Genomic DNA, 15348 nt, shown 5'->3' with positions numbered 1-15348 from the left:
CTGGCCTCATTGGATGAGGAAGCACAGGCTATAATTGACATGAGACAGAGACGTGCAGCTCAGAGACGGGACCAATTAGAAAGGTACTGGCATCACTGAATTGGCAACAGCTGGGTTTGGGTGTGGTTCTCCTCAGCAGGGTTTAAAAGACAGGCAAGCCCTTTTAGCCATGTGGAGAGTTATCAACTGGGAGTTCTGTGAACCTGCTTTGCTTCTCGGCGTCTCTGATCTTGGCTTGTGGCCTAGAAGACTGGAAGACTTGGGGGAGGCGTATGTTTGTTATCTCCAGCGTTGTTTTTGACAGCAAGAATCCTGTTTTACTTCATGGTCTTCGTGAAACATCTTTGAAGTTTCAGCGTGTTCCTGTTTGTAAGGACATTTTCTGTTACCTGTGTTTGCTTTGAATTCTATAAACTGCCTTTGATTTTTACCAGTGTGTCTGGATTCTCTTTTTGGGTTGGTGTTTGCTGGAGGGACCCAGACAGAACAGTTTCTGGATGGTAAAGTTCTTGTTTAACTTGGACTTTCCTTAGGTTCAGTGATTTCTTATGGAAGATTGCTACTCCACCTCCTCTATAGATTTTGCGATCAGATTGATAAATGTATTAGTCACTGTGATAATGGAGTTGGGGAGAGATGTGTTTAACCAAGTTTTGCATATGAATATGATGTCAAATTTGGCAGTTTTTAGTAAGAGAAGAACTTTTGGTATTTTGTTAACAATGCTTCTTGAGTTTATTAGTTTGCATGATGAGGAAGTAAGGGGTGTGCATACATCTTCTTTAAAACTTCCAGTGTTGGAACATTCACAACTTCTGCAAGCAAGTTGTTCCACTGATTAATTGTTCTAACTGTCAGGAAATTTCTTGTTAATTTTAAATGGCTTCTCTCCTTGATTACCGTGGTTTCCACCCATTGCTTCTTGTTCAACCTGAGGTGCTCTGGAGAATAGGTTGACTCTTTCTTCTTTGTGGCAACCCCTGAGATACCTGAACACTGTTATCATGTCCCCCCTGGTCCTTCTTTTCATTAAACTAGCCATGCCCAGTTCCTGCAACCGTTGGTTGATTGATTGATTGATAGAGTTGAAAGGGACCATGAAGGCCATCAAGTTCAACCCCCTGCCCAAGCAGGAACCCTATAGCACACCAGTCAAGTGGCAGTTCAATCTTAAAAATGTCCAAAGTGTTGGAGTTCACAAAGTCCGCTGGTAGGTTGTTCCATTGGTTGATCGCTCTGACCATCAGGAAGTTCCTCCTTATCTCCATGTTGAATCTCTCCTTGGTCAGCTTCCAGCCATTGTTCCTCGTCCGGCCCTCTGGTGCCCTGGAGAATAAAGTGATCCCCTCCTCTCTGTGACATCCCCTCGTATACTTGTAGACTGCTATCATGTGCGCTCTGGCCCTCCTTTTCTCTAGGCTATCCATTCTTGATATGTTTTAGCCTCCAGTCCCCTAATCATGTTTGTTGCTCTGCTATGCACTTTTTCTAGCGTCTCAACATCCTTTTTGCATCGTGACAACCAAATCTGAATGCAATATTTTAAGTGTGGCCTTACCAAGGCATTATAAAGCTTTAAGAGTATAACTGGATACTTAATCCCAATTTAAACAAAACAACTAACAACAAAAAACAAGTAAAAATAGCATTGTGCTGCATTCCTATTTTACATCTACCCAATTGACTGACTCAGTTGATTGATAAACCAACACAAAAGAAAACATGACGGCATAAGAGAAAGAGGTGAATCATCTAACATAACCCTAATTGTATCCAGAGGCCTCATAGCATGCATGGTATTTTCTATCAGGGTTAGAGAGTTCAAGGAATGTGGGGTAATGCAGCTTATTCATTTCTGAACCCATTTTTTTTACTATTGGAGGAAGCTCTGAAAAAGATGATGGTTGGTGATAGGATTGGGACAGTTCAAACCAATAGTTCATGCCTAGCTATCATTCAGTAATTGCTCATTACAGAAGACTGGGGGAGGGGATCGGGGAGGGGATCTAAAAAGTATTTGACTATCTTGTTGTGGCTACCCTCTAGAGTTGATTTAGTTTCCAGAACACTCAGCACTTTTGGCCTATTTCTACCTTCAGAAATAACTAATTGTCTGATAAGAGGTAACATGACATGTGAGGTCCTTGGTGCTTTCTGTGTTTGGTTGCTTTTCAGCAGATGTTTCATTAACAATGGGGTAATATCATTAGTCCCTTCTAGTATTGATGTTGTTACCTTGTTGGGTAATGAAATGTCTGCAAGAAAACAACCAAGTTCAGAGATCAAAAGCACCCCCTTGTTCAGTCCAGAGCTACAGGTTTTCTATTAACAACTTAACCATGGTTAACACTGGGGCTACTACCCATTGGTTAGTCAAATGAGGATTATTTTAAAATGAAAAATAATTTTTTATTTATTTATTTATTTATTTATTTATTTATTTTATTTATTGGATTTGTATGCCGCCCCTCTCCGGAGACTCGGGGCGGCTAACAACAGTAATAAAACAATGTACAATAATAATCCAATAAATACTAAAAATGATTTAAAAACCCATTAATATAAAAACCCAAACATACACACAGACATACCACACATGAAATTGTAAAGGCCCAGGGAGAAAGAGCATCTCAATTCCCCCTGGCGGCAGAGGTGGGTTTTAAGGAGCTTACGAAAGGCAAGGAGGGTGGGGGCAATTCTAATCTCTGGGGGGAGTTGGTTCCAGAGGGCCGGGGCCGCCACAGAGAAGGCTCTTCCCCTGGGTCCCGCAAAGCAGCATTGTTTAGTTGATGGGACCCGGAGAAGACCCACTCTGTGGGACCTAACCGCCCCAGACGCCTGATGGACTCAGAGGGCTTTCAGACGGCGCTTGGGGTTATCCCAGATGCACTCGTCCACAGTTCGGCGGAGTCTCTTGCGGAAGCCTGGAACAAGGCTGCAGCGGAGGCTCTCGATCGGATTGCGCCTTTGCGACCTCTCCGCGGCGCTAGACCCCGTAGAGCTCCATGATTCAACGAGGAGCTCCGGGAGTTGAAACGCCAGAAGAGACGTCTAGAGAAGCGATGGAGGAAGAGTAAGTCTGAATCTGATCGAACACTTGTAAGAGCTTTTATTAAGACTTACAAAGTGGCGCTCAAGGCGGCAAGATGCGCGTATCATGCCGCCTTGATTGCATCAGCGGAATCCCGCCCGGCCGCTCTGTTTAGGGTGACCCGCTCCCTTCTTAACCAGAGGGGAGTTGGGGAGCCCTTACAGAGTAGTGCCGAGGACTTTAACACGTTTTTCGCTGATAAAATCGCTCAGATCCGGGCGGACCTCGACTCCAATTGGAAAACAGAGTCGGCTGACAACGAGTCAGTTGAGGTGACTGGGGCCCGTACTTGTCCACCTGTCTGGGAAGAGTTTGATCTGGTGACACCTGATGAAGTGGACAAGGCCATTGGAGCTGTGAGTTCCGCCACCTGTTTACTGGATCCGTGTCCCTCCTGGCTGGTTTCGGCCAGCAGGGAGGTGACACGGAGCTGGGTCCAGGAGATTATCAACGCTTCCGTGGGGAGGGGATCTTTTCCATCATCCTATAAAGAGGCGCTCGTGCGCCCCCTCCTCAAGAAGCCTTCCCTGGACCCAGCCGTACTTAACAACTACCGGCCAGTCTCCAACCTTCCCTTTATGGGGAAGGTTGTCGAGAAGGTGGTGGCACTCCAGCTCCAGCGATCCTTGGAAGAAGCCGATTATCTAGGTCCCCAGCAGTCGGGTTTCAGGCCCGGTTACAGAACGGAAACTGCTTTGGTCGCATTGATGGATGATCTCTGGCGGGCCCGGGACAGGGGTTTATCCTCTGTCCTGGTGCTTCTTGACCTCTCAGCGGCTTTCGATACCATCGACCATGGTATCCTTCTGCACCGGCTGGAGGGGTTGGGGGTGGGAGGCACTGTTCTTCAGTGGTTCTCCTCCTACCTCTCCGGTCGGTCGCAGTCGGTGTTAGTGGGGGGTCAGAGGTCGACTCCGAGGTCTCTCCCTTGTGGGGTGCCTCAGGGGTCGGTCCTCTCCCCCCTACTATTTAATATCTACATGAAACCGCTGGGTGAGATCATCCAAGGGCACGGGGTGAGGTATCATCAGTACGCTGATGATACCCAGCTTTACATCTCCACCCCATGTCCAGTCAATGAAGCGGTGGAAGTGATGTGCCGGTGTCTGGAGGCTGTTGGGACCTGGATGGGTGTCAACAGACTCAAACTCAACCCGGATAAGGCGGAGTGGCTGTGGGTTTTGCCTCCCAAGGACAATTCCATCTGTCCTTCCATTACCCTGGGGGGGGAATTATTGACCCCCCCAGAGAGGGTCCGCAACTTGGGCGTCCTCCTCGATCCACAGCTCACATTAGAGAACCATCTTTCAGCTGTGGCGAGGGGGGGCTTTGCCCAGGTCCGCCTGGTGCACCAGTTGCGGCCCTATCTGGACCGGGACTCACTGCTCACAGTCACTCATGCCCTCATCACCTCGAGGTTCGACTACTGTAATGCTCTCTACATGGGGCTTCCTTTGAAAAGTGTTCGGAAACTTCAGATCGTGCAGAATGCAGCTGCGAGAGCAGTCATGGGCCTACCTAGGTATGCCCATGTTTCACCAACACTCCGCAGTCTGCATTGGTTGCCGATCAACTTCCGGTCACAATTCAACGTGTTGGTTATGACCTTTAAAGCCCTCCATGGCACTGGACCAGAATATCTCTGAGACCGCCTTCTGCCGCACGAATCCCAGCGACCAATTAGGTCCCACAGAGTGGGCCTTCTCCGGGTCCCGTCAACTAAATAATGTTGGTTGGCGGGCCCCAGGGGAAGAGCCTTCTCTGTGGCGGCCCCGGCCCTCTGGAACCAACTCCCCCCGGAGATTAGAACTGCCCCTACTCTCCTTGCCTTTCGTAAGCTCCTTAAGACCCACCTGTGTCGTCAGGCATGGGGGAACTGAGGCATCTTCCCTAGGCGTACAATTTATGAATGGTATGTGTGTATGTATGTGTGTTAGAAAATGGGTTTTTTGAAATGTTTTTTATTAGGAATTTAGATTTGTCGCAAACTGTCTTTTTTCACTTGTTGAGAGCCGCCCCGAGTCTGCGGAGAGGGGCGGCATACAAATCTAAATAAATAAATAAATAAATGAAGGGCTTTATAGGTCATAACCAACACTTTGAATTGTGACCGGAAACTGATCGGCAACCAATGCAGACTGCGGTGTGTTGGTGTAACATGGGCAAGTTTTTGTATCCTTACTAACAGATTTATATATTTTATTTTTATTTTTTCATTAAATTTATATGCTGTCCATCTCACTATGGAAAGCAACTCTGGGTGCCTTTTTTTTCTGGCAGAGATGATTAAATATTCCTTTAATAACTTATACTATTAAATCATCTGCTTTTGCATTATTTTCATAGTAGAAATATTTTGCATAAATCTGTGTTCAAATTAAACATTCTTAAATGATTGGGCAATTTCTTGAGGCACATTTATTCTGCTTGATATAAATGGTTGATCAACCAAATTAATGTATATATCCCTGACTTGGTCAAACTTAATGTAACTCTTCAGGAATAAAGCTAGTTTTACCTGTTAGTTTTAATCATTCAGGAATATTAAAAAAGGAGATATTTCTTTAACACAAATTTTGCTTCAACCTTCCTTGAAAAAGATTTATTTTTACTATACCAATAGTTCAGAACTTAAAGTTTTGCAATAATTATATTCAGAAAATATAACAGGACATATGTTTGATGGGACTACCCTATGCCCTTTGACAATCAAGACATGAAATATTTTAAAGAAAAACATCAATTATTTCTTTTTCATTGTATTTATTATCTAGCACATTTATTTTTGTCAAAGCAATGAAAGCACTTAGCCAAATTTGGCTTCTCTCAAAACATTATCTGATTTCATTAATATCTGGATAGAAGAAATCCAGAGTTGTAGACTACATTTTGAAATCAAAATATCTGAGAAAAAGACAGTGGCAAATCATTTCTGTACTGTGCTTTCAACCTGAGTAGAATGTTACCTTTTACCTGTACCCACAATTATTAGCAATATAATTAATCACCGTTTTTCCTCCCTCTATCAACTTTTTTTAAAAAAAATTAAAACCGATTTTATAGAATTCACTTTTGAATGAAGCTTGCATTACATATATCTTGTTATGGAGTAACCTTGGATGAACAAATACTACTATCAGTTCTGTTTTTGTTGACGGTTGAATGAGATGGGCGGGAAGAGGCCTGTGATTGCTTACCAAAAGAGCACTCACCTGTACTTCAACTATTATTACTGAAATTCCTCATTTGTATTTACCCTGATATCTAGACATTTTGGTAGCCTTATGTGAAGAGCACAACAGTATTCACACTTGAATATATTTTCTTTAAAAATAAAATCCAATTGCGCTTTAAAAGGAGTAATTTAAATCATAAGCTATTTTGTGTTTCTGAGTAATGTGGAAATTCCAGAATGTGATTCAAGAGAAGAGTTCATACATCTCTTGAATACACCATACCTTGAAAATTGTCAGTGGATCCCTTGCTGATTGCATGAGGTTGCTTCTACAGAGGTCTCTTTCCTCCATTTTACCGGTCTTGGGGGAACAACTACACTATGGCTCTTTCCCTTACCTGAGGGAAAGGTATATGTACTGTTGGTTGTCTCTGAATATAATTCATTGGGATTCACCTGCACTCAAGAGAGTCTATTTTCAGATGTAGTGACATGTTTCTGTGCAAAATAATAGTCAGAAGTTTCAACAATTATTTAATAATAATAATAATAATAATAATAATAATAATAATAATAATAATAATAATAATTTATTGGATTTGTATGCCGCCCCTCTCCGCAGACTCGGGGCGGCTAACAATAATAAACACAACATGTACAATCCAATAATAAAAAACAACTAAAAACCCCTATTATAAAACCAAACATACACACAAACATACCATGCATAACTTGTAATGGCCTAGGGGGAAGAGCTATCTCAACTCCTCCATGCCTGGCGGTATAAATGAGTCTTGAGTAGTTTACGAAAGACAGGGAGGGTGAGGGCAGTTCTAATCTCCGAGGGGAGTTGGTTCCAGAGAGCTGGGGCCGCCACAGAGAAGGCTCTTCCCCTGGGGCCCGCCAAACGACATTGTTTAGTCGACGGGACCCAGAGAAGGCCAACTCTGTGGGACCTTATCGGTTGCTGGGATTCGTGAGGTAGCAGGCGGTTCCGGAGGTAATCTGGTCCATTGCCATGTAGGGCTTTAAAGGTGATGACCAACACTTTGAATTGTGACCGGAAACTGATCGGCAGCCAATGCAAGCCACGGAGTGTTGAAGAAACGTGGATGCAAAAGAAAGAAAAGTACATTATATCATCTCCTGCACTACTAATCAGCACCGGGTTCCTACCGGAACAGTAGAGGACACAGCACCAGTAGTAAAAGTTGTACTGCGTGTGCAGCTTTGGATGTCCTGCGCGTGTGCGTGCATATCCCAAAGTTTTCTACGCTAGAAGCAAAATCTCATGAGGGGATGTGTGTGCGGAAGAGATTTTGGCGATTTTTTGCTTCTGCGCATGCCAGTACATTAGTAGCAGGGACGGATTCCTGTTTTTGCCACTACTGGTGCACTGCATGTGCAGCTTTGCATGTCCTGCATGTGTGTGCGCTCATCCCAGTGTGTTTTTGCTTATGCGTATGCACAGGAAGCAAAACTTCACAAGGGGACATGTGCATGCGCAGGAGCAAAAAAGTCACGAAAATCTCACGCATGCGTCCCCTCACAAGATTTTGCTTCCTGTGCATGTGCAGAAGCAAAACCACACTGGGACGTATATGCAAATGTGCAGGACACCTGAAGCTGCATGCGCAGTGCACTAATGGCAAGAAAAATGGGAATTCATCCCTGCTACTAATGTACTGGTAGAAATGGACTGAAGAAGTTTTCTCTTCTTTAATAGTAAATCCAGAGTAGTGCTGTGTCAAAAGTTGATCAAAGCCTTTACTGATGTTCTTCTCAAGCAAAACTATGTAATTCATAAATCCTTGAATGCAGATTAATAATCCAAATGTTTCATATTAATGGCATGTAAATTTACTCACTTTACTCCAAAGAATAATTAACACTCATCATTATGAAAGAAGATTGTCTCTGTTGACAGATATCTATTACTTTTCTGATGGAAAAAAAGTAGTTTCCGCAAGGATTCCAACCAAGTTAAAATACAAAGAATTGGATTGATCGGTATTTCAGCCTGTAATGAGTGAACTTTTCTATCTTTTTAAAAATGTTTGTAACTTCACTCAGTTTTGTCCTGCCGTGATCCATCTAGTGAAATGATTATCATAGTTTAAAAATACAGGTATGGTTATCCTTGATTTACGACCACAATTGAACCAACATTTCTGTTCCGTGAAACATTTAAGTGGGTTTTGTTGCATTTTACTACTTTTCTCGCCATAGTTGTTAAGTGAATCATTGACGTTGTTAAGGTAGTAACACAGTAGTTAAGTGAATCTGGTTTCCCCATTGACTTTCCTTATCAGAAGATTGCAAAAGGGTTGCGAAAAGGAGACTGCAACCGTCATAAAATATGAGTCGGTTCTCAAGCATATCTTCGGGACCGCCTTCTGCCGCACGAATCCCAGCGACCAGTTAGGTCCTACAGAGTTGGCCTTCTCCGGGTCCCGTCGACTAAACAATGTCGTCTGGCGGGACCCAGGGGAAGAGCCTTCTCTGTGGTGGCTCCGACCCTCTGGAACCAGCTCCCCCCAGAGATTAGGATTGCCCCCACACTCTTTGCCTTTCGTAAACTCCTTAAAACCCACCTCTGCCGTCAGGCATGGGGGAATTGAAACATCTCCTCCTTGCCAATGTTGTTTTGGTGTATGATTGATTATGTGCTTGTTTTATATATATATATTGGGGTTGCTTTTATGAATTTTTTAACCTAAAACTGTAATTAGATTGGTAAATATTAGATTTGTCACTATGTACTGTTTTTGCCATTGTTGTGAGCCGCCCCGAGTCTGCGGAGAGGTGCGGCATATTAATCCAATAAATCTAATCTAATCTAATCTGAATGTTGATCATGTGACCATCAGCATGCTACAACGGTCATAAATGTGAATAATTGTCATAAATTACATGTTTAATCCTGTTACAACTTTGGATGGTCACTAAATGAACTGTTGTAAGGACTATCTGTATTAAAAACAGTAACCATACTATATTAATAAAACAATCTTACACAATTCAAGTAAAGTGTTGAAGTATTATTAAAGCAACTGGGTTGTTAATCTTAATGTATTTGTGATTGTGTCTGCTCATCTGAATTCACTCTGACAGAAAAGGAATTTGTTGAGCAAATACTGCCCTATTTAGATGAATAATGCATTTTTAAAATGTTGCAGAATTACCAATAGATCAATGTAACTTATGCCCGAACTAATAATGAAAATATAAATCTCATGATGAAGAGAGCGAGCAAATATTTTTAATTGTAGCAAGCAGAAAAGGAAGTGAAGCTTTTTACCAGCTACCTTATTATTTTTCTTTCTTCCATTACATTATTCCAGGTTTTTGAGTCATGATGCAAGAATCGGGAACTGAGACAAAAAGTAATGGTTCAGCCCTTCAGAATGGAGCAAGCACTGTCAACTCCTTACTAGATTGTACCCTACGTGAAGTAAGGCCAAACGGAGAGACACATTCGTTGGAAATCGGTGCTGCGGATCTTGCCCATCTTCAGCAACAGCAGGTACTGTAAAATATGCTACCAATGTTTTCTCACCTTTGAAAAAAATTTGTGTACAGAAATAAAGGCTGAAGGAATATCATAAAAAATATGGTAGTATTTTCTAGCAAGTGAACACTTTAAAGCATTTATTCATATGATATCAATTAAAGAACTAAAGTATAACTTTAAAGAGCAGAAGTGTATTATATCAACTCCTGCATTACCAGCAGGAGGGGCTACCTCTGAAGAGTGCTTGGAAACTTCAAATTGTGCAGAATGCAGCCATGTGAGCGGTCATGGGTCTTCCTAGATATACCCATGTTTCTTCAAAACTCCATGGACTACATTGGTTGCCGATTGGTTGCCGCACACAATTCAAAGTGTTGGTGATGACCTACAAAGACCTACATGGCATCGGAACAGATTACTTATGGGACCACCTTCTGCCGCATGAATTCCAGCGGCCGGTCAGGTCCCATAGAGTTGGCTTTCTCCAGATCCTGTCGACCATCTGGCAGGGCCTGGGGGAAGAGCCTTCTCTGTGGCGGCCCCAGTCCTATGGAATTGGCTTCTTCCAGAGATTTGCACTTCCCCCACCCTCCTTACCTTCCGCAAGTCTCAAGACTCACATGGGGCAATTAGATCAAGACCCCCTGACTACTAAATGTGATGTATGGTTGTGATTGAATTGGTTGACTGATATATCGGGTTTTTAGCTTGTAGTTTTTAATTAATTAGATTTGTTTGTATGCTTTGTTTTATATTGTGTCTTGTGAGCCGCTCTGAGTCTTCGGTCTTTTTTTTAAAAAATAATAATAATAATAATAATAATAATAATAATAATAATAATAATAATTATTATTATTATTATTATTATTATTATTATTATTATTATTATTATTATTATTATTATTTCTTCACTGGTAGAAATGACCCTAAGAAGATTTCTCCGCTTTAATAGTGAACCCCAAATCGGTGCTTCAACAAACACTAAACCAGCAGCCCCCAACCACTGGAGACCTGTTCTGTGGAGAGGAGTTTTTCCGCAGACTGGACTGGAGTTTTCATGCACTCCCTGCATCTCATGCATGCACAAATGGGGCTTTGTTTGTTTGTGTGATATGGTTTACAATGGTGTCATATCTGCGACCCAGATTTCGGGACTCCAGCACTAAATTACTGAGGTTTAAGTAAGATATCATGATTGATAATTTCATAAATCTTCATTAATAATCCAGGTGTTTCAGATGTGCTTTTATTTCCCTCCAAAGTGTAGCACTGATTACAATAAAAGGAAATTATTGCAATTTGAATTTTATAATAGCAATAGCATGTAGGCTGTAAAGCACTATGAAGCTGTATATAAATCTAAGTGGTTTACAGAGTCAGCATATCACGGCCAACAATCGGTGTCCTCATTTTACTCACTTTGGAAGGATGGAAGGCTGTAACCATAATCATTCTGTATTGATAGTCAGCTCTTCTTTACTTTGCTAATTAAAAAGTGGATTCATCTAAGAGTACAAGAAGGTGCCTACTTTAATTCCTCATGAGTAAGAATTTGTATTTATTGATCTCAAACAATTAAATTACATTTATTGCTACATATCCCATTTATTTATTTTGTATTAACTGCACCAGTAGAAGCTAAAGCAGAATGCGGCCGCAAGAACCATCGTGGGGCTACCTAGATTCGCCCACGTTTTTGCAACACTCCGCGGCCTGCACTGGTTGATGATCGTTTTCCGGTCACAATTCAAAGTGTTGGTAATGACCTTTAAAGCCCTACATGGCATTGGGCCAGAATACATCCGGAACCACCTTCTACCGCACGAATCCCAGCAGCCGATAAGCTCCCACAGGGTTGGCCTTCTCCGGGTCCCGTCGACCAAACAATGTCGTTTGGCGGGCCCCTGGGGAAGAGCCTTCTCTGTGGTGGCCCCGGCCCTCTGGAATCAACTCCCCCCAGAGATTAGAACGGCCCCCACCCTCCTTGCCTTTCGCAAATTACTCAAGACCCACCTTTGTCGCCAGGCATGGGGGAGTTAGGATATTCCTTCCCCTAGGCCATTACAAGTTATGTATGGCATGTTTGTGTGTATGTTTGGTTTTTATAATAAGGGTTTTTAGTTGTTTTGTTAAATTGGATTGTTACATGTTGTTTTTTATCATTGTTGTTAGCCGCCCCATACAAATCCAATAAATAAAATAAATAAATAAATAATTTCATTATATATATGATGTACAATGACAATAAAGGTTTGACTTTGACTTGACTATTTTCAATATCGGTCAGTGAATGAACAAAAGTTTTGAATATGGATTATCTGAATTCTTGTTTGCATGAGAAGAAGAGGATAATAAAGATCAGATTAATAACATCATAAATACAAGTTCAACACAGAGACACTGAATTGTAAAAGTTCTGTTGAATGGTACTGGCATTGCATAACAAGGGAATGCATATAATATATAAAATCTCTGAAAAGATGCAAATTTTAATTCTGTTTTTTTAAATAATCCTTGGTCTGGAGTTTGGAATAGTCTTGAAGACTTTGACAGCTGTAAAGATTTTTTAGTGTGCATGATGATCTTGTCAGCATATTGTTATACAGTAGAAAATAAGCCATAACAAAATTCATTTTTTTCCTGTGTGTGTGTGTGTGTAACCTTTAACATAAATCCCCTACATTTTAGGGGCTTGACATTTTCATGATGCTACATTAAATGTTTCTTCTCATAGATTTTTTTTAGGTGAGAATGTAATCATTAAAAGTATCACAAGCATGCTGAATTCCTTACTGCAGTAGTCACACAAAACCATGGATAACATTTCAATAAGTGCAGGCCACAGTAGAGTAAACAGTTGCACTGAAATTTAATTCCTGTTGACTTTTCCGTCATTCTTGGCCAGGGGCACATTCTGAATTATACTGCAAAGACAACAGGGGTTACAGCTTTGATTAATCTAGGGCACTGGAAGAGAATTAGAAGAGTAAAATATGTTGGAACTATTCAGGACATTAAAGTTTTTTTCTAAGAGGCTTGAGATTAAAATAAACTAACTCTCATATATAATTATACACCTCTCCATTCTAGTTTGTTACTTTTCCATCGTTTTTTTCCTGGTGTTATTTTGCTTACATGTAGCATTCTACAACATTAAAGTACAAAGTCTACTTATTCCCTTTTGAATAAACAATGTTATAAGCACAAAAAAGGGAATAAGAGATAGTTAGCTAAAGCAATCAAAAGGGGGAGAAAGAAACATAACATATATGTGTGTGTACAAGATAGTATATATATATTTATTTATAAAATTTATTTATTCATCAAAATTCTGGGCCACCGTTCTCCAGGGAACTCAGGGCAGCTTACAGCATAAAATCAATACAAATTTCAGATATAAGTTATAAACTCCCACCCTAAATCCCAAATCTTAAAGTCCCCACCATTAAACCCATTCATTCAAATTCATCCAATCCCAATTATACTATCGGCCAGAGTGGGATGTCAACCCTCAACGGCCCCAGGTCTGCCGTCAAAGGTGGTGTTTTCAAAACTTTATGAAAGGCCAGAAAGGTGGAGGCAGTGCAAATCTCTGGGGGGAGTTGGTTCCAAAGAACCGGAGCTGCCACAGAGAAGCCCCTTCCCCTAGGCCCCGCTAGCGACATTGCTTGGCTGACGGGACCTGAAGAAGGCCAAATCTGTGGGATCTGACCAGCTGCTAGGATACGTGCAGCAAGAGATGGTCCCTTAAGTAATCTGGTCCTAAACCATGTAGGGCTTTATAGGTAATAACCAACACTTTAAATTGCGTTCAGAGACCAGTCGGTAGCCAATGCAGCTCACGGAGTTATGGTGATATATGAGTATACCTCAAATGGTTCACCCAGCTGCATTTCCAATAAATTATTATAATTATTAATTATTATTTTGGACTAACTGCAGTCTCCGAAAGGTAGCCCCATGTAGTGCACATTGGAGTAATTGAGCCACGAGGTGATGAAGGCATGAGTGACTGTGAGAAGAGACTCCCTGTCCAAATAGGCATGCAGCTGGTGCACCAGGCAGATCTGTGCAAACATCTCCCTCGCCTCCACTGAGAGATGTTGTTCTAACCTCAGCTGTGGGTTGAAGAGGATTCCCAAGTTGCAGACCTTTTCTGAGTTCCCCTCCTGACAGATGGTATTGTCCTTGGGAGGCAAAACCCACAGCCACTCCATCTTTTCAGGATTGAGCCTGAGCCTGTTGACACCCATCTAGATCCTCTCAGCCTCCAGGCACTGGCACATCACCTCCACTGCTTCACTGAACTGGCACAGGGTGGAGATGTATAGCTGAGTATCATCAGCGTATTGATGGAAACTCACCCCTTATCATCAGATGATCTTACCCAGTGATTTCATGTAGGTGTTAAACATCAGGGGGGGAGAGAACTGACCTCTGAGGCACCCCACAAAAGAGGGGCCTAGGAGCCGATCTCTGATCCCTTGCCAACACTGACTGCGACTGACCAGAGAGGTAGGAGGAGAACCACCGTAAAACGGTGCCATTCACTCTTAACCCCTCCAGAAGGATACCATGACCGATGGTATCGAAAGCCGCTGAGAGGTCAAGAAGCACCAGGATAGAGAAGTGACCCCTATCCCGGGCCCGTCAGAGATCATCCATCAGTGCGACCAAAGCAGTTTCGGTGCTATAACCAGGCTTGAAACCAGACTGATAAGGTTCAAGATAATCTGCTTCATCCAAGGATTGTAGGAGTTGGAACACCACCACCTTCTCAACAACCTTCCCTAAAAGGGAAGGTTGGAGACAGGACAATAGTTGTTATGAATAGCCGGAGAAGGCTTCATGAGATGGGGCACACCATCGCCTCCTTTAGGTGGGAAGGACCCCTTCATCAAGGAAGTGTTGACCACCATCTGGATCTAGCCTCATGTGTCCTCCCTGCTGGTTGAAACCAACCAGGAGGGACACGGATCCAATAAACAGGTGGAGGAGCTCACAGTTCTTGGTGGCCTTGTCCACTTCATCAGGTGTCACCAGAGCCAATTCAATCCATACAACTGCACTAAAACATGACCCTGTCTCCTCTATCGATACTGCTCATTTGGAGTCCAGGTCAATCTGGATCTGAGTGGCTTTATTTGCCAGAAACCTATTAATTTCCTCAGCTCTGCCCTTTAAGGGATCCTCTATTCTTCCCATGTCAAAGAGAGAGAAAGTCACCCTAAACAGGGCGGCCGGACGAGATTCCATTTATATATTCCAATTCTGTTTACATATTATATGATATATAATTATATATTAAAATTGTATGATATATAATTATATATTATAATTATATAATATATAATTATAATTTTACAACTAACCAAAGCCAGCAAACATATCCAACATATCTTTCTGTTTCCCTTTATTTTCCACACAACAACAACAACCCTGTGAGATGTTTTGTTTGGGTTGAGAAAGTGTGACTGGCTCAAAGACACCTAGCTGACTTTCAGGGCTAAGATGAGACTTGAACTCATGGTCACTTTTTTGGTAGCCTGGTAGCTTAACCATTTAGAC

General features: G+C 42.1%; 1 protein-coding gene across 15 annotated transcripts in view; it reads left to right on the top strand.

The window, feature by feature from the left end:
- FOXP1 (forkhead box P1) overlaps positions 1–15348 on the top strand; it is a 780655-nt gene that overhangs the window by 429816 nt on the left and 335491 nt on the right. For all 15 annotated transcript variants that reach the window (XR_011557934.1, XM_070738223.1, XM_070738212.1 and 12 more), the window contains one exon: positions 9611–9792. Coding sequence is in view for 14 of the 15 variants with exons in the window: in XM_070738223.1 (XP_070594324.1) it covers positions 9622–9792 (171 nt within the window). In the remaining variant the exon portion in view is untranslated. The remainder of the gene's footprint in view (positions 1–9610; positions 9793–15348) is intronic.

This window comes from Erythrolamprus reginae, chromosome 2 (genome assembly GCF_031021105.1).
Source record: "Erythrolamprus reginae isolate rEryReg1 chromosome 2, rEryReg1.hap1, whole genome shotgun sequence".
Taxonomy (NCBI): Eukaryota; Metazoa; Chordata; class Lepidosauria; order Squamata; family Dipsadidae; genus Erythrolamprus; species Erythrolamprus reginae.
The sequence above is the reverse complement of the archived record's forward strand: the minus strand, read 5'-3'. Positions and strand labels throughout refer to the sequence as shown.